This window comes from Rhinatrema bivittatum, chromosome 4, assembly GCF_901001135.1.
Source record: "Rhinatrema bivittatum chromosome 4, aRhiBiv1.1, whole genome shotgun sequence".
NCBI classification, from domain to species: Eukaryota; Metazoa; Chordata; class Amphibia; order Gymnophiona; family Rhinatrematidae; genus Rhinatrema; species Rhinatrema bivittatum.
Genome location: NC_042618.1, coordinates 466,172,039 through 466,192,557, shown reverse-complemented (window position 1 = coordinate 466,192,557; position 20,519 = coordinate 466,172,039). Strand labels below are relative to the sequence as shown.

Below are 20,519 nucleotides of genomic sequence, written 5' to 3'. Positions count from 1 at the left end.
AGCCCTGTTTTAATTACCCGCGTGCCCGTTTAATAAAAATGCCAGGCAAACGTCCTCGTTTGAGAACACAAGAGCAACAATAATAAAGAGAAAACGTTGTTTCCTGTCACTCTCTATGGCAAGCACTAATGAGTTCTGAGCAAGCGGAGTCATACGATTCTGCAATATATATATATATATATTGTATATATATATATATATATATTTATATATATATAAACCCCCAACAGGGCACAGCTTGTTCGAAGTGCCTTGTCCCAAGGTTTGGTATTGCATTGTTACTTTATCCACAGGCCTGGATGATACTCCAGGCTTAGCTTCCTTAAAGCCAATTTCTCTCCAGCCAGCAGCAGCAGCAGCAGCAGCAGCTCTGCACGGAAGGTGCCTTTCCTCTGCTGCTCTAAATTATCCGCTGTACAGAAAGGAACGTTTCTCTCCCTCTTCCAAAGTCCTGCATAAATTGCAGCTTATTGATTCTTTACAGATCATCTGCCTCTTCCTTAATCACGGCCCGCAACCGAAGGGAAAAGTTTTGCTTCTGTTAACCAAATGTAAAAAAAAAAAAGAAAAAGCAGAAGCGTAGAAAGTGTTTAGAATGAAATAGAAATTCGGGCAAATCAGCTTGGATTATGTTAACAAAAGCCGATCGTGCAAACGGAAATAAACAAAATATTCTGAGCCCACCTCCTCGACCGTATTTTAAGAGTTTTACTTGTTTGTACGCGCACAGGCATTGATGAAGGCTCCTTCGCGATACAATCGTACATAGCGTGAGCTGCTCGCATCCTTGAGTGCGGGCGCGACCTTCCTGCTTTCCCCCAGCCCTACAGGACCAGCGGTAGAAGCGCCCGGGGAGGGGGCTGCAGAGCTGGCAAGCTCGCAGAAGCCAGGGGGCAGAGGATGGCTAGTGAGCGAGGGCGAGGGAGCACCCAGCCACCGGCTCCCAGGGCTTGCTCAAGGACACAGCTGATGAGTTCTCAGCTGTGTTTCTTTTAACGCCCCTTTTGGCTGGGTTATTTTTCGGCTCTAGCGTCAGCTCTTGGCTTGCTCGAATCTCGCCTGCATATTTACTGTGGAAAGCAGAGCAGGCTGCAGGTCAGGGAAGAGCAGACCCCCCCCCCCCTTCCTCCTCAGCTGGCGCCGTTTTCTCCGTTCGGCACTTTTTGTCCCCAGCGTTAACACACCCGGCTCACTCCCGCCCTACCGAAACGTTCGGGGGTAGAGTTTGCAGTTTTTCGTAAAGAGAAACGATCCTATTCGTTTCTGGGAAGCATGGGTGGGATCCAGGCCGGGTAACGACCGATGGAGAAAGCTCGGGGGGGGCTGCGAGGAGACCCCGAGCTGCAGGAAAGCGGATCCCCGTACCCCCTGACACCCCATGGCCTTTCAGAGATTAACCTCTAACTTTGCAGCTCACACGCACCGATTCATGTATTATTTAGCAGCAGCTTTCTTTTTAACAAATGATACAGAAGAGAGAGAATAGCTGCACCGGGGGAGGGGGAGGCCGGAGCGTCCTTCGCTGTTCCGGCACCCTGCTCTCCCTCTCCTGCCCTGCTCTCCCTCTCCCGCCCTGCTCTCCCTCTCCTGCCCTGCTCTCCCTCTCCCGCCCTGCTCTCCCTCGTCTGCCCTGCTCTCCCTCTCCCGCCCTGCTCTCCCTCTCCCGCCCTGCTCTCCCTCGCCTGCCCTGCTCTCCCTCTCCAGCCCTGCTCTCCCTCGTCTGCCCTGCTCTCCCTCTCCCGCCCTGCTCTCCCTCTCCCGCCCTGCTCTCCCTCTCCCGCCCTGCTCTCCCTCGCCTGCCCTGCTCTCCCTCTCCCTCCCTGCTCTCCCTCTCCCGCCCTTTGCGCTAGAGTTACGATCCTTTGCGGTTTCCCTTCTGGTCCGTCCTCAATGAAAGGCGCCCAGGGAGATTCTCGGTGCCCCGGTAAGGAGGGCTTGAAGGAAGCCTAAACCGGGGCTTCACGTGCCTCCTGCAACACCAGAAAATGTGAGGGTTCATTCCCAGACTCGGGGGGCTGACGGGCTCCTAGTAAGGAGAAGAGAATGCCCGAGGTCTGTGTTTTCCTGCCCCCCCCCCCCCCCCGAACTTCACATGCGGGGTTTTTTTTTAAAGCAGAAAAGTTTTCCACATTAACCCTTCTGAGAGAGGGACCGTGCAAGCCCTGCGGAAGGCCTGGGTCTCTCGGGAGGGGGGGGAATCTGCGGCGAGCGCTGCGGAGGCACCGCACACATCCTCTCGCCCCCGACCCTTCCCCGCGCGAACCGGAAGGAGGATGCTGGCCGGTCCCCTCGCCCGCCACATGAGCCGGCTCTGCGGCTCGCCCTCTCCCTCCAGCTGCAAGTCCCTTCCCTCCACAGCTGCAGAGAGAGAGAGGAGAGGAGAGGTGGAAGGGGGGGAGGGCTGATTGCTCCGGAGATTTACGGCGTTTCATTGCAGCCGGCTCAGCGCCCTCCTCTCGGGCTGTGGGTGTCCTGTGACAGGAGCCCTCCCCCTGCAGGCAGCTGGGACTCTCTCCCTCTCCCCCCCCCTCCCCCTCTCATACACATTCACTTTACTCTCCGGGAGTTTGACAACGATCGCAGCTCGGGCAGAAGGTGGAAACGGCGAGCGAGGAGGAGGAGGAGGAGGGAGCCCCGCACCTGGCAGCGGCCGCGGGAGAGAGAGAGAGAGAGCGCTGAGACCGGCGCAACTCATCGCAGGCGCCCGGAGGGGGGGAGATCGCGAGGGAAGGAAGGAAGCAGCCTCGCCCCCCCCCCCCCCCCGCACCGTCGGAGCAGAGTTGCGGGAGGGACATTGCCCGCACCCGGAGGATTTTGGAGGGGGAGATCGGACTTGTTTTTCTTTTTTTTTTTTTGCTGCTCTCAGTCGGATTTAGTTTTTTTTTTTGGGGGAGGGTGGGGGGAGCTCGGGAGCCGTCCCTCTCCCCACCCTCCCTAGCATGAGGGGCGCCCGCCGGCCCTGCCCCCCGCTCCATGCCCCCGGACCGTAAGCCCGCCCCGGCGCCCCCCAGCCCGCCCGCCCCCTCCCCCCCCGGCATGCGGGACGAGAGCCTGCGGGGGCTGCCCGAGCCCTGGGCCCCGCCGCACGTGGCGCCGGTGCACCGGAAGCTGGTGCTGGGCTTCGCCCTCTCCCTGCTGGCGCTCATCGCCGTCACCGTGGCGGCCGTGCTGCTCAGCGTCCGCTCCGAGGAGTGCGCGGCGGGCCGGAGCCCCGGGGGGGCGGCGGCGGCAGTTGGGGGAGGGGGCGGCGGCGGGCCGGGCAACGCCTCGGAGGCGGCCCGCCGCAACCAGGGGCGCCAGGAGCCGGGCGGCGAGCAGCGGCGGCCTCCCCCTCCCCCTCCCCCTGCCCCGGAGCCGCCCTGGAGCCGCCCCCGCCTGCCCGGCCACCTGCAGCCGCTGCACTACAACCTGCTGGTCAGCGCCTCCCTGGACAACTTCAGCTTCGGCGGCGAGGTGAACGTGCAGGTGCGCTGCCGCCGGGCCAGCGCGCAGCTGCTGCTGCACGCGCACCGCCTGGCCGTGCAGGCGGTGCGCGTGGCGGAGGACCGGGGGGCGGCGGGCGCCGTGCCCGTGGCGCGCTTCTTCCTCTACCCGCCGGCCCAGCTGCTGGTGGTGCTGCTGAACCGCAGCCTGGAGGCGCGCAAGAGCTACAACGTCAAGATCGGCTACAGCGGGCGCATCGAGGACGACTTCCTGGGCTTCTTCCGCGGCTCCTACCAGAGCCAGGGCCAGAGAAGGTAGCGCATGCCTGCCTGCCGGGGGGGGGGGGGACGGGACTTAGGGCTCTCCCCCCGATCCATGCCTAAAAAAATGATGATACTTAGGGCGCCTCAGCGCGCTCCCTTACCCTCCCCCGATCCTCAGCCTGCATAAAAAATGATGAAACTTAGGGCTCCCCAGCTCTCACTCCCCTTACCCTCCCCCGATCCCCAGTCTGCATAAAAATGGTGAAACTTAGGGCTCCTCAGCTCTCTCTCCCCTTACCCTCCCCCGATCCCCAGTCTGCATAAAAATGGTGAAACTTAGGGCTCCCCGGCTCTCTCTCCCCCTCCCTCCCTTACCCTCCCCCGATCCCCAGTCTGCATAAAAATGGTGAAACTTAGGGCTCCTCAGCTCTCTCTCCCCTTACCCTCCCCCGATCCCCAGTCTGCATAAAAATGATGAAACTTGGGGCTCCTCAGCGCGCTCCCCCCTCCCTTACCCTCCCCCGATCCTCACCCCGATACCTGCATAAAAATGGTGAAACTTAGGGCTCCTCATCACGCTCCCCCTCCCTCCCTTATCCTCCCCCGATCCCCAGTCTGCATAAAAAATGGTGAAACTTAGGGCTCCCCGGCTCTCTCTCCCCCTCCCTCCCTTACCCTCCCCCGATCCTCAGCCTGCATAAAAAATGGTGAAACTTAGGGCTCCCAGCTCTCTCTCCCCTTACCCTCCCCCGATCCCCAGTCTGCATAAAAATGGTGAAACTTAGGGCTCCCCGGCTCTCTCTCCCCCTCCCTCCCTTACCCTCCCCCGATCCTCAGCCTGCATAAAAAATGGTGAAACTTAGGGCTCCCAGCTCTCTCTCCCCTTACCCTCCCCCGATCCCCAGTCTGCATAAAAATGGTGATACTTAGGGCTCCTCATCGCGCTCCCCCTCCCTTACCCTCCCCCGATCCTCAGCCTGCATAAAAAATGGTGAAACTTAGGGCTCCCCGGCTCTCACTCCCCTTACCCTCCCCCGATCCCCAGTCTGCATAAAAATGATGAAACTTGGGGCTCCTCAGCGCGCTCTCCCTCCCTTACCCTCCCCCGATCCTCACCCCGATACATGCATAAAAATGGTGAAACTTAGGGCTCCCCGGCTCTCACTCCCCTTACCCTCCCCCGATCCCCAGTCTGCATAAAAATGATGAAACTTGGGGCTCCTCAGCGCGCTCCCCCCTCCCTTACCCTCCCCCGATCCTCACCCCGATACCTGCATAAAAATGATGAAACTTAGGGCTCCTCATCACGCTCCCCCTCCCTCCCTTATCCTCCCCCGATCCCCAGTCTGCATAAAAAATGGTGAAACTTAGGGCTCCCCGGCTCTCTCTCCCCCTCCCTCCCTTACCCTCCCCCGATCCTCAGCCTGCATAAAAAATGGTGAAACTTAGGGCTCCCAGCTCTCTCTCCCCTTACCCTCCCCCGATTCCCAGTCTGCATAAAAATGGTGATACTTAGGGCTCCCCGGCTCTCACTCCCCTTACCCTCCCCCGATCCCCAGTCTGCATAAAAATGGTGAAACTTGGGGCTCCTCAGCTCTCTCCCACCCCCTTACCCCGATACCTGCATTAATATGGTGAAAGTTAGAGATACTCAGCTCTCCCCCCACTGATCCTCAGCCTCATAAATGCATAGGAAGGGAAAACCTTTGGCTACTCATCGCTACCCTTCCCCCGATCCTCAGCCTCATATAGACCCAAACACGGGGAAACTTTTGGCTACTGAAGCGATCCATCGTCGGGTGATAAATTGTTAGAAAAGTGCCGAAAGAAGTGCTGGAGTGAGAGGGGGAGAGAGAGAGAGAGAGAAAAACTCCTGCCAGTGCCCTCCTGAGGCGAGAGAGGCAGGGGGCCGGCCCCGCAGCGCCCTGCCACGATCCCGGGCTCGCTTATACTTCCCCCTCCCCCCCGATCCTCTGTAAAGCGCTCCCCGGGGACCTCTCCGTGCCTTGGCTCCGCTCCCAGCGTCTCTTCATCGCTTTCCAGAGGCGCCCGGCTGCCATTTTTCACGTTTTTTTGGGCTGGAACTGGACGTTTTTATAATCGCTCTCCGTTGCCTTTACTGAATTTAGATTTGAGCTGCACGCGAGCGATGCCCCCGGATTAATGGGATTTCTCGGTAACTTTCAGCGCGGGGAGGGTCTCTTTTTTGCTTGTTCTTAACTTGCTGCCCGAGTTACTTAAGGGCTGGGGTATCTGGGGATCGTTTTCGTAGGATAACGTTGCAATTTCTTCTGTAAAAGGGCAGAAAACTTTTTTTGTAGCCACTTTGGCGCTCAAAAGTTGGGAACTTTGAAAAGGTGAATCTACACCCCCCCCGGAATATTTTCTGTGGCTCTTATTAGCCTGCGCGCAAAATGCGGGCTGTGGTGTTGCAGTAAAGTGGGGGCCGTGCCAGCTTGAGTTTCCCCTTGGAAAGGACGAGGTTTGGGGGGAGGCAGCCCCCTGCAGCTGTGCACAACATCCAGATGTTGCCTGAAGTGGCAGCGCAGGTCCGCAGCACTGTATGTATTACCGAGAGACCGCGATAGAGTAACCCGGGCGCTTGCCTTTCATGCGATCTCCTTCTCTCTCTCTCTCTCTTTCTTGATCTGTGCTAGGACAGTCTGGACTGTGTAGTCCGTCCACACCCTCGGCGGAAACTCACGGCTGAGTTAATTCAGTTTATGTATTAATTTGGGCTTCTAGATCCGCTCTAACCTCCCCGTAAAAAAAAAAAAAATAAATATTGCAGGAGGTGGTTTACAAATAGTTTTAAAATACTAGAATCAATAATAAAACACACAACAAAAGCAAAAAATTACAGCAAAACGAATACACGAGACCTATAACACAGCAGAGTTACGTTAAAAGACTGAAAGAGCAAGCAATTAGCAGCATAACAGCATATGATCAGTTAATTAAACGAAATTAAGTGGTGGGATCTGTGGAAACATTGGAAAAAAAAACCAAACCAGGATATATATAAATCACAGAGTCCCTGAAGTACATCCAAGCAAAGTTATTGCTACGGCCTCATGGAGTCAGAGACATCGCCAAGCTCTGCACGGTGTCAGTTGTCCAGAGGAGGGAGAGTCTGTCAGGCTGGACATCCTGGAGAGTAAGGACCCTATGCACCTTGTTTCCTTTAGGGGACCGGTCAGACTTCCCTAGGGATCTGCATATATTTAGTTAAGATTTAGCTCACACCTTTTCATTGGTAGGGTAAGGCTAGGTACATTTTTTTCCCCCTATAGGGCTTTACAGTCCGAGCGGTCGGTTTACTAAATGTATTCTCCCATTTTTTTTTTTGGTCTTTGGGGAAAACTGTTTAGTAAATAGGCTCTTACGTTTTGTACTGGAGGCAGTGGAGGGCGAAGTGATTTCTTCTAGCTGGGGAAAGTAAAAGTTAGGGCGCATGGCGACTTCACAATCTGTAGCCAAAATGCGTTTCAAACATAAGAAGCGTTAGAGAAAGCAGGCAGAGGCCGGCGCCTGGCAGAGCCAGCCTTTTGGAAGTTTTATAACTGACTGCATGGGTGATACTGTATCTTCACCTGGAGAAATATCTTCTCTAGTAAAGACAAAAAGAGAGAGAGAGAAAGTTTCTTCTTAAAAGAGAGAGAGAGAGAGAGGACTGGTCCTGATGAAAAGAAACCATGTAAGAGGGGAATCCGTCTATAAACTCGCTTTGATCAGGACAGAGAAAATGGCACTTATTTTATTAAAAAAAAAAATAATTTGGCCAGTTTGAAAGGACTTTTTCCTCCACCCTAAGAACTTCTTTACGGGTCCTTGGTGAAAGATAGCAGAATTGGACCTCGTTGTATCACAGCTCATGAATACTTGGGCTCCAGCTTCTCTGGCTGGCGGCTGGGACAGGAACAGCTGGGCAGACGTTTCGGACTCTCTTCTGCTAACCTTACTGTGAAAAGTCCCAGATTTGAGAACGCACCTGTAGGGCATCAAAAAAGCCAAATACAAAACCATAAAACAAACAAACAACAACAACAACAAAATGCTTTTCCCCCATCCAAACTGTTACGTTAGAAACCCTGGAATAGATTGAATGAATGAATGAATGAATGAATGAATAGCATTTTCATGGAATCCATCTATGCCTTGCTGCAGTGGCTTTTTGACATATTTCTGGGTGACTATGTATGGGGATCTGTCCCTCTCAGATCACCGTTCCCCCCCCCCCCCAATCCAGAGGCAGGCTCCTTCCCTGGCACAGGAAGTCCTGCTGCTTCCAGCAGCTATAGAGTTAACTCTCTAATTGAATCTCCAGCAATTGATCCTCCCCCCCCACCCCAAATCATCATTCCTTGCAGCCCCCTTCTCCCGACCCTGCAAAAAAAAAAAGTTTACTTTGGGGGCCAGGAGGTCAAACCGAGCAGCAAATCATAAGGCAAGTGCTAGAAAATTTAAAATACAGCATCTCAATTATGTCAACCATGCCCGTATTAAACCCCTGTCTTTGTTGCCATGGTTACCTCACATTTGAAACAGGATGACGGTGGGTTCCCAGCCAGAGTTAGGATTTAATTTATGTGAATTGCCATCAAAACAAAAAGTAAAAAAAAAAAAAAAAAAATTTACCCAACTTGTCAAAAAATATGTAGACAGGGCAACACTGCATTTTTTGCTCCCTTGAAGATTGAGTGACAGGAGTAAGGACAGCTCTGGGAGAAAGGACGTTTTGCAGTGTCTCTGGAATTTATAAAAACGTCATGAAATAAAAATATGCCCCTTCTCAAACCATTTATTATTTAATTAATCTCCCCTCCCATCCTTTTTGTCACTTGCCCTTCATCTCAGATGACATGCCCAGGTGGCACACAAGTACCCAGTGCTGGACCTGAGGGCTGGAGGGGATTCTCCTACTGGACTTATCCTCTGGAACCCTCTGCAGAAGTGGCACTCGTCTTCCCTTGCTTCCAGGCCCCTGAGCGAATCCATGCGAGAGTTAGTTTTCTTTTTTAAAACCAGGGTTCAAATGCTGTTTTTCTCCATTGACGCTCCTTATGATCCTGGGCGAGGCACTTCCTCTCCTGTTGCCTTGGGTCTCTGCTCAGTCTGTAAGCTCTTTGGGGAAGGGACTTATTGCACCTGAGTACTAATGATGTTGCAGGCCGCTTTCAGCCTTGTTTGGAAAGCAGAGTTCAAGCTCCAAAAGCCATAAGAAGTTTTATTATAACTATTACAACATTCAAAGCAGGGTTTTCTCCTAATTTGTGTGGATGGGGGGGAAAATGCTGTGTTAATTTTCCCCCTGTGTAAGCCATGGCTTTGTGGTTGGACGCTGTACCTTGATGAAAATCCCTCGCGGATTGAAACATCAGGAAGGGAGCACGTTTACGTTTTGTCACCGGCGTGCTGGCCCCTTCTCCTTTTGTCCCTGTTTTACAAAATCTGAAGTGAAGAAATATTCTTTGCTGCACATAAATTAGTTAACAGTAGCACACCTACTTAATGATTCTCCAGGCACACACCATGAATCAGCCTGAAACCCGCTCATGAACTGGAAAAAAGTTCCTTGACGCACAGAGGCAAAGTAAGTCCAAATGATAGTAATGGGTTTGTGCTCTAAACTGTAATTTTGCTGCCAATATCAGATTCAGGCCTGTTCATTTCTCATCTCTCCAGGTCAGCCTGGAGAGGATGATCCTGTCCTGCTTTTAGTCCTGCTGAATGTATGGAGCTGCAGTTCGGATTTCTCTGTAATAATAATTAAAAAAAAAAAAAAATTAGGGCCATGTTGTCTCCATGCATGCAACGAGGGAAAACCAGGACCGGATCAGCCTCTCTGAGTGAGCTGGCAATCCTGTTCTAAGGTAAAACACACACACAGAAATAATCTCTTCATGCACGCAGTCACACACACACACACACACTCTCACACACACACACAAATAATCTCTTCATGCACGCAGTCACACACACACGCACACACACACAGAAATAATCTCTTCATGCATGCAGTCACACACACACACACACACACACACACACACGCACACACACACAAATAATCTCTTCATGCACGCAGTCACACACACGCACACACACACACACACACACACACAGAAATAATCTCTTCATGCACGCAGTCACACACACACACACACACACACACGCACACACACAAATAATCTCTTCATGCACGCAGTCACACACGCACACACACACAGAAATAATCTCTTCATGCATGCAGTCACACACACACACACACACACACACACGCACACACACAAATAATCTCTTCATGCACGCAGTCACACACACACGCACACACACACACACACACACACACAGAAATAATCTCTTCATGCACGCAGTCACACACACACACACACACGCACACACACAAATAATCTCTTCATGCACGCAGTCACACACACACACACGCACACACGCACATACACACACACACACACATAAATAATCTCTTCATGCACGCAGTCACACACACACACACACACGCACACACACACACACGCACACACACAAATAATCTCTTCATGCACGCAGTCACACACACACACACACACGCACACACACAAATAATCTCTTCTGGCGCGCAGTCACACACACACACACACACTCTCACACGCACACACACAAATAATCTCTTCATGCACGCAGTCACACACACACACACACACACAAATAATCTCTTCATGCACGCAGTCACACACACTCTCACACGCACACACACAAATAATCTCTTCTGGCGCGCAGTCACACACACACACACGCACACACACACACACGCACACACACAAATAATCTCTTCATGCACGCAGTCACACACACACACACACACACGCACACACACAAATAATCTCTTCTGGCGCGCAGTCACACACACACACACACACACTCTCACACGCACACACACAAATAATCTCTTCATGCACGCAGTCACACACACACACACACACACACACGCACACACACAAATAATCTCTTCATGCACGCAGTCACACACACACACACACAAATAATCTCTTCTGGCGCTCAGTCTAGAAACTGAAATGTGAAGATAGTGGTGAGAGAGACCCAGGCTCAGCCTTTAGCAGTGAGTCTGGCCCTGAGAGAGAGAGAGGGAGCCCTTAGACCCATGGATACTCCGAGCGACACCTTGCGGAGTCGTTGGGGGAAATCTTGCATCTGGGACAGTGCCTGTGAGTGAGGAGAGTGACAAATGAGGTGGAAGGATGCAGAGGGCAGTACTGGTATAATTTCCTAAGCCCGTCCCAGAGCAGGGAGCCTGCAGTCAGCCCTTTATCAAGTGGAGGTGCAGATCACTCGGGCGCTCCAGGTTCATGGGAGGGGGATGTTACACAAGAAATGTGATCGATTAGTAAATGAACGCTCCAGAACTGGCTGCTGTAAGGGATATTTATAAAACTGACTCCTTTATTTTTTAAATTCACGAGTTTGAAATTTGCACTGAACCTGTCGCCCTCCAGCGGTTAACAGCTGCATTAGTGCCAAAGGGAAGTGGGATCATTCATCCACCCACAGATCTTAGCGTGTAACTCACTTACATTCCCATGGCTTTTCATTCTTTATTCCGTTTAGGAACAGTTGATAGTCCTCCTTTTCACACTTCCTGGCCTGGTGTTTTCCCCTCCTGTACTTTTACGCTTCTGGCTTAACTGAAACCGACCCCACTCCTGGTGCTGCGGCGCTGTGAAACTTCATTTGGATCTACCTGGGGGGTTCTCCCCCCCCCCCCCCCTCTCCACCTTTTTAAGGTCCTTCTCTTCCTTTCTAGCCCGGGCATCACGGTGTCAGTCCTTTGGCCAGAACCCAGTAGGCGTTCACCCTGAGTCTGACCAGTAGGCGTCATCAGTGTGCAATGACCGGGAAACCCTGCGTCTTGGTGCTGTGAGCTTTGCCTTTGCATCCTCCTCAGCCCCCAGCCAACCCGAGGAGCTTGGGAATTTGAGCCGTTAAACCTGGATCTCTCATCCCACCAGGCCACCAGGCCGGCTCATCCTCTCGCATTTCACTCACATAGAAATGTGACGGCAGAAAGAGACCCTTTATGGTCTGTGCAGTCTCCATCCACCCAACTGCTCTTTCCTTGTCTCTACCACCTCTAAGGAGAGGCTGTTCCATACATCCACTACCCTCTCTGTAAAGAAACATTTCCTTAGATTACTTCTGAATCTACCCCCTTTCACCCTCATCTTATGACCCCCTCATTCTAGATCCTTCTTTCTGTTGAAAGAGGCCCGTCTCCCGTGCATGGAAAGCTTGGTGTTATTTAAATGTCTCTATCCTTATCCTGTCTTTCCTCTGCAGTGTACATGTTTAGATATTTAAGTCCGACCCTATATGCTTTAGAACGAAGACATCTGAAAAGTCTAAAAAGCAAACAAAAGTAATATCTTCGCGTTTCAGGCACATAAAAAAAAAAAATCTATACAATTTGAAATTAAGCAGAGAAAAAGGCTGGAAGAATGGATTAGGTGTGATTTTCTGGTTAAGTGGAAAGTCACTATTTTATGGAAAATAATGTGTTGCTATTGCATGGTGACTCAAGTTAAATCATTTGATTTCTGTTCTGTGACTCTCAGAGGTGTACAAAAAAGTAGGCACGAGGGTAAATTTCCTCGGGAGAGAGCTGAATATCCTCCCGCTCCCCCCCCCCCCCAAGCTGAATCCCATGTCTATAGGTTCTTCCACCAATCAGAACAGACGATGACGTGTAAATGTAGTGTGGTGTGTATGCACTCCATAGGCTCCTCGCTTACTTTAAAGCTGGCGCGGTCCACGAAGTGAAGCACGATGGAAAGAGGCAACAGCACTTACGCTATTCATGTCGCACTTTCCTCCTAATGTCGGGTGCACCCCTACCCAGCGGAGCTCTGTCCCGAGGATCATGGCCACGCATGGAGTGATACGGGGGCTTTGATAAGTTTGGCCACCATGTCAGTCCCCGGCGAGCGATGAGCTTGGCATATCTACCCAGTCAGTCTGTGGGAGTGCCTATCGTTCTGGTGGATGGCTGCTTGGACCCTTGGAGGAGTCAAGTGCACGAGAGTGAAATCGATGCCCCTCCCCCCTGCAGAACTGAACAGAAACCCCGTGGCACCTTCTGCCGAGAACGTGGATGCTGGATGCAATCAATCACGCGGTTAAACGTGGCATGTTTGGGAACTCCTAACAACTTTTTCCAGGCCATATTGCTGAATAATTTCTTTTTTTTTTTTTTTGTCAGTTATCTCTGAAATGTCTGCTTTCACGACCGTGTTTCTTGCTCTTCCCGAATCGAGCCCCAAATGCTTATTTTATTAGTACGTTATGGGAAGAAGTTTTTCCGAGCAGGGCGCCTGCCATTTCTTCCGTGGATCCTCAATAGCACTGTGCTCCTTTTTAGCATTCTGGAGGCAGCAGGACTGAAACAGACTCCTTGCTGATTGGAATGTGTGCCCGGTTCCCTGGAGGTGAATGCAGTATTACCTGTATATCAGCTCATTAAAACTGTTAATTGCAGATGAAAGCTTGCCAGCTCTTCCTTATGTACAGCTTTCACCAATCTACTGACTGAGGTAGTCTGCTCTCCAAACTCACACGGGCACACATCTGGGTTCATCAGCCCGTCATTAGTGCAGAGAAAAGGGACTTAGGGGTGGCTCCAAGGACAAACAACTTAAGTCCAAAAGATAATCTCTTGCCTTTGAAGAAGTACATTTATTGTCAAAACTATGTGTCAAAGGAAAGAATACCTGAAAGAAATTCCCCCTAGTAAGTCTGTATTCCATCGGTGACAGACGGCTCTTCCTTTAATAGCACTCTCCACATTTTTTGAAACACACTGAAGGTGTAGATTTGGCAATAGGGGTATCACTTCAAGCAGCACTGCTGCTTAGTCTGCACAATTAATACACGGTGCCCTACAGCCCCGTGACACAGGAAATGTTTCCTCTGAGCGCAGAATGGAGGGAAAGCTATTACTGATCTGGGTCCTTGAAATGATTGCCATTTCGATAAGCATGCTTAGCTACTATATTTGCAGTAGTGGAGTTCTGCAGAATATCGTGCTAGCATGTCTTCTCAGCGTAATATCTATAGGCCTTTTAGATATGGTACTGGAAATTCATAAGCACAAGGTTTTGAATTTGCGAAATAATTTTTTTTTTGTAGAGAAAGACTTACTAATACTGTTATTTTTATTACTACTTCTAGTACTGCTACTCTCTGTTCTATTATTCATTTTTACTCCTGCTACTAGCAGTACATCCAACTACATCTGCTAATTACTCCAGCACTACTACTGCTATCTTTATTGCAACTACATCATCTACTTTTTTTTACTGTTATTTCCTTCACCAATACTACTGATGCCTCTATTACTACAACCTATTAGCATTGCTACTTCTTCTTCAACCAGTACTTCTAGATTGTAAGTTGTTTTGCCTTTTAAAAGAACCATGAAAAGATATTGCAATGCACAAGCTTTGACGTCCTCTCAGACCTTTATCTGACTACTATGCTGTTTTAAGTGGAAAGGTTTCACTCCAGTTTCCTTCAAAACAAATACAGGTCCTAGGACTCTGCACTACTACTACTACTACTACTGGTTCTTCAACCTCAACTCCTATTACTCCTTACCAGGTGGAAAGAGAGGCAATTTGCAAATAAGTCAGGCCAAACTGCACAGTGACAGAAATTCTTGACACATAATATTAACTATATATTTTGAGGTCCTTAAATTACTCTGAAAGAGAAAAGGGCATGCACGTTCTGAAAAGCCTTGTAATATCAATTAAAGGCTTTAAATAGAAAGACAATATGAAGAAAAGCAAAGCATTTTTTGCTTGAAAGTCTTTCTAAAGACACTTTTGTTCCTAAGCATCTCCTGCTTCAGTCTGCCGAGCTGCTGGCAGATTGCTGGATGCCTGCCAAGAATGTGCACAGGTGAAGCTGCCATGAGGCAGCAAGAGAAGACTCCTGAGGCGAGGGACTCCCTGCTTCACTCATTCTGCACATCTGTGCCCAGCTGTGGAGAGGGCAGCTCTACGAGTCGGCCACAGGGAGGTTCCTGCTGTCTTTCACCACTAGAAGGGTGGTGGTGGAGGAGGAGGAGGGTCATTGTAAGGCCTTGAACCTGCACGCAGTAGTCCAAGAATGTGCCATCCTATCAATGCGTTTAAAAGAAAACTGTGAAAACAGAAAAGAACAAAGGAGCCGGGGAAAAAGTGCCAATTTCCCCTTTTTTGCTTGCATAGTTGTGAAACAGTGCCTTGTTTGCAGGAAGATTTTGTTTCTTGTGATTTCGGGAGGGGAAAAGATTCCACGGAATAAACTGAGCAAACCAAAAATTTCTGCAGGAAATAGCGCTGCGGGGTTCAAATACAAGCGTCATGGTGAATCTCGCAAGTTTTCACTTGCAGAATGTTTTTCTGGGGATTTTTCTTTCCCTTCCAGGGGTTGCCAGAAATCTAATCCTTGGCCGAAAGACGCAGCGCTTTCAAAGCTGTGTGAGCAATCTGACTTGCAAGGCGCTTTGCACTTTATTCTCTCTGCTTTTCCCGGACTCTTAAATCCGCTGCAGTAGATTTTGCTCCTTTCTGACTGATAGTAAGCGGGAGGATGTGCTCTGTGCACCAGGACTCCAGTTTGGAAGTACTGAATTATCGGGGAGCACACAGGAGCTGTACAGAGTCGTCTTTATTAGATCCTATAAATACTGGAAGTACAGCAGGAAAGTTCTTCACTGCAGATGCCCTCAAAGGACTGCAAAGGATCCAGTAAACAAATAGAATCAAAGTTGCTGGTAGCTCTGATGACAATTGTCTGTTACCGTGTGCTAATTAACATGCAACAGTGGCCTAAGTTAATAGCGTGCAAATCACTTTGGAGATAAACTGCTGGCCTTAACAATGTTATCAGACAAATTTTATCCCAATCTCCCCTCCTTAACTGCACCCTCAGGATAATGGGTCTGCATTTACATTCACACCTTTTGACATGCATTATATAGCAATGAGTTCATAGGTAAGAAAGTGATGTACATAATTATGCAGCTCATTTCCTATTTTTTGCATAGGTTTCGCACCATGGTTTGTGGTTTAGCTGATATTGCTGCTAGTGGAATAGCACCGTGGTTTAGCACACGCTAACGCACTTAGGGGACATTGGTAGGTCTTTATACTTCCGTCTCTTGGGTGGTGGTTTCCGGGAGATTTGCTTGTAGAAAGAAAATGGCAGGAAACGTTTACGGACCGGTCTTCAACCATATGCTTTGTTGGGTTTAATGACGTTTATAAGCTTCCGAACCGGCAGCTGTACTTTGACCAGCCTGCAGCTCAGGTGCTGACTTGTTACTTCTGCCTGGACTGGGCCCACGTAGGCCTCATTCTATAGAATTCCTGAAACACAGCAACGGCTGAACATCTGGATGCGTTTGAGCTGTCACAAAACAAAAACAGATCTCCTATAATACTCGCATGAAAGGCTCTCTAATATTTGCAGGACCGCTATATATACAGCCTAGTAGATATGCGAGGTTGTAGGCTGATAACATCCGCTTGGTCCCATTTAAGTAGTTTTTATAAGTTTTTCTTACGCCGACTTTGCACTTTAATTTTAAATGCAGTGTCACAACAAAAAAAATCGTATGGGACTCGCTCCCAAAAGTCCAGAACAGATAAAAGGTCCCACAAGAGCCACATTAATGCTTTCCTCAAACTACCCCCTGGGATTCGCTAATTTATTCTTATTCCCACAGATGCCCTGCACCGCTGCCAACGGTTCTCTTGTAACGGTCCTCATGCTTGACGTCGTGAATCTCTGCAGACGGAGGCAGAGAGCGCGTGAATAAGTAGGGGAAACGGAAACGACGTCATAATTGCCGTCAATCCCGGCGCAGAAAAAGAAGAAAACTACTTTAACCGATATAGCATAATATAATAAAGAGTACTCAGTATATCCAGTACTGCTCTGTCCTATTCAGTTTCCTCTGAATATTCCCGCCTCTCTCATATGAGGAAAAACCTGCCCCGAGACTGCGCCCCTACTAAATCCTGAAATCGATGTACAGAATGTGAAACCATCGGAGCAGGTGGTTTTTGCCGTACGAAGACAACTTTTTGGGTTCAGTTCCGTCTTGCTCTCAACCGGGCGTTTAGGACGTCCAGAGTAAATCATTTTGAACGGGTACTGTCTCAGGTAAATCACCCCTGCCGAAGTGCATTTGGTAGAACCTCTTAAGGAGATTACTTGAGCAATAACTGGATGAGTCCAGGTACAGCCTGACAGTGCAATATCACTAATTAGACATGGACCACATGGTGGCCCATGTAAGACTTTCATTCAGAGGTCTATCAAGAAAGCACACATGTATTGCTATCTCTTTAATAGTTCTGCCTCTAGAGAAGGCTATCCTTGGGAAAAAAGATCTAGGCATCATGGTTGATATTACATTGAAATTGTCAGCTCAGTGCTGCGGCGATCAAAAAAGCAAACAGAATGTTAGGAATTATTAGGAAGGGAATAGTAAATAAAACAGAAAATGTCATAATGACTCTGTATCGATCCATGGTGAGACTCAACCTTGTGTACTGTGTACAATTCTGCTCGCCACATCTCAAAAAAGATATAGTTACCCTGGAGAAGGTACAGAGAAGGGCGACCAAAATGATAAAGGGGATGGAACCGCTCCCTTATGAGGAAAGGCTGAAGAGGTTAGGACTTTTCAGCTTGGAGAAGAGATGTCTGAGGGGGGATATGATAGAGGTCTTTAAGATCATGAGAAGACTAGATTTGAATCGGTTATTTACTCTTTCAGATAAAGGAAGGAATAGGGGGCACTCCATGAAGTTAGCATGTGGCACATTTAAAACTAATCGGAGAAATTTTTTTTTCACTCAACGCACAATTAAGCTCTGGAGTTTGTTGCCAGAGGATGTGGTTAGTGCAGTTAGTGTAGCTGGGTTTAAAAAAGGTTTGGATAAGTTCTTGGAAGAGAAGTCCATTAACTGCTATTAATCAAGTTGACAAACGGATTAGTCACAGCTATTAATTGCATCAGTAGCATGGGATCTTCTTAGTGTTTGGGTAATTGCCAGGTACTTGTAGCCTGGCTTGGCCACTGTTAGAAACAGGATGCTGGGCTTGACGGACCCTTGGTCTGACCCAGTATGGCAATTTCTTATGTTCTTGTGTTCTTATCTGATGGAGAGCAAGCACATGCCATTGATGCCTTAGAATACCTACAACTTCTCTGGCCTTATTTATGTACTTAATAACACACTTTAATCCCGGATCTTCTTTCTGTGGTTTATAGGCTAAGTATTTATTTATTTATTTATTTATTTATAAATAAAATGTATACATTTTAAGTAAGTAAGGGGTGGTTTGCATGCGCTCTCCTCACTACAGTTCTTGGGTAGCCTCGAGTTAAACATTGAATCATATCCTCAGCTTGTCCTTTGTATTCAAGTACATCAGAACATAGTCTTCTCAACTGCAAAAACTGACTAATCAGCAAGCTGTCCTTCAATCTGCGTGGATGACAGCTACTGTACAATAACAAATTCTTACATCTGTAGACTTGCGAAAAAGAGACTCAATTTTGAATCCTGTTTCACAACTAAAATATCTAAAGATATCAGAGGTGAATCACTATGCATCGTGAACTTCAAGTTAACATTTTGTTGGTTTAACCATAGATAAAATACCTGCAATGATGGAGCATCTGAACACCATAAAAGAAAATGTCGATATAATCATGGCTACAATTCAAAAATGGAAACCACTATTAGCTACAGGATAGATATATTGCTTTTCAAAGTTGGTAACATAAAAAGCTGTGCCCCTTTTTCTCGTGCAGCAAAATAGTACTTGGGCTAGCTTTGGGGTTATTCACCTCTGTCACGCTGGGATTTATTTTTGTGTGTCATTTTTTGCACCCTTTCAAATTTCCTGGCAGGGAATCGCGAGCATTAAGCACTATTGAAAGGCTGAAGGAGTGAACAGAAATTCATACTGATTAATGGGGCTGCACATCATCTCCTAGCCGATCCATTTTTGTCAGGCCCAACCCAACTTTCAGAAAGATCCAGTGCCATTTAAATAACCACGTGTGGAATAAAAAAGCATTTTCTTAAATACAGTAGATAGCAGCTGAGATAACTTGGAATATCAAGTACCTGTGTCTTAAACATACGTTGAGTTTTCATATGGCAGGTTTATAGTTGTTCACATGCAGGCCGATACAGTGCAGTGCGCTCTGGTGGAGCGCACTGTTAACAGGCATTTGGATGCGCATTTTGATGCGCTAGCTTTACCCCTTATTTAGTAAGGGGTAATAGCACGTCGAAAACGCGCGTCCAACCCCCCCGAGACTAATAGCGCCCGCAACATGCAAATGCATGTTGATGGCCCTATTAGGTATTCCCGTGCGATACAGTAAGTGAAATGTGCAGCGAAGCCGCACATTTTACTTTAAGAAATTAGCGCCTACCCAAAGGTAGGCATTCGTTTCTGCCGGTGCTATGGAAGTGCCTTGTTGTGCCATGGCTGTCAGCGGGTTTGAGAACCGATGCCGGCAAAATTGAGCGTCGGCTGTCAAACTCGCTGACAGCCGCCGCATCTGTCCAAAAAGAGGCGCTAGGGACGCGCTAGTGTACCTAGCACCTCTTTTTACCACGGGCCCTAATTTAAATAATTTAACTTACTGAATCGCGCTCTCCCGCGATTTTTACACTATCGGCCCTATGGTTGGCAAGTGACTGGAATTTTGCCATGAGTTTTTCTCAACACCCATAATACGGTTTTTCCGAAGGGAAATGATTAGTATAGAGTCTTCACAGTGCATGACTATATAACTAGAAACTTGGTCTTGATAGGAAAAGAGAATGGACATTTTCTAGAGCAGCATTAATCACTGAGCAGCAGCCAGCTTGTCTTCTTTTCCTTTTAAATATGTTTGGGGAAGAGAAGGTTAATTGCTTTTCAAGCTCTGTTTAATATATTTACATTTCTAGCCCCGTTTCGCCTTTGTTGTGACACACTTTCTCCTGCAAAACTTTTAGGCAGAGCCTGTGACAAATGGGACAATTTCTTATTTCCGAGAGCTTAAATTGCTTACAGCGTACAATAGGCGAGTTTGCCACACACTGCGGCGCCGCGGACCCCAGGGGAACACGATGCCTCCAAAGAGATGCTTGTGCTTATGGGGGCTAATGGAATACTGTACGACTTGCAGAACTCCAGGCAATTAATATACAGACAATGAACAATGGACCATAACGACCCTCCGGGGGTGGCGCCAACCGACCATACCATATATAGCGTCCAAAAGGGATCCCAAAAAAAGTCAACAGCGTCTGAGGCCGTAGTGCAAGCCAGAGGACCCATAAAATCCTCTATTTAACCAGCGAGTCTGCTGGCTTGCTCCGTATTACAGAGCTGATATTGCTTTAGTGTTATTCTCACATGTCGCACAGCTGAATGAAACCGCGTTGACAGAACATGAAGTACTCTGCAGTGGAAGAAGGGGGGAAACATTAATCATTATTAACAGCGTCTGTAAAGCAGCTTCTAGTGTAGTGGTCACATTATGTGTAATGGGAATTTAATCTAACCGGGATGTATGAGTACACTATCCAGGAGTATTAGGATGACAGCACTTCAGCGCAGTCTGATTGTGTTGCCCTTCTGCCATGCTTCTGATATGTATATAATGATCGCTTGCATTTCACTAGGGGAAAACTTGGGTTACGCGGAAGCACCGAGTGCCTTTTGCATTTCGGCTGTTTTAAAAAGAAGAAA

General features: G+C 48.7%; 1 protein-coding gene across 1 annotated transcript in view; it reads left to right on the top strand.

The window, feature by feature from the left end:
- The first annotated feature begins 2,525 nt into the window (after positions 1 to 2,525).
- Positions 2,526 to 20,519, top strand: part of TRHDE (thyrotropin releasing hormone degrading enzyme) — a 354,513-nt gene continuing 336,519 nt past the window's right edge. The window contains exon 1 of the mRNA XM_029597174.1: positions 2,526 to 3,737. Within this exon, the coding sequence (XP_029453034.1) occupies positions 2,974 to 3,737 (764 nt within the window). The 5' untranslated portion in view covers positions 2,526 to 2,973. The remainder of the gene's footprint in view (positions 3,738 to 20,519) is intronic.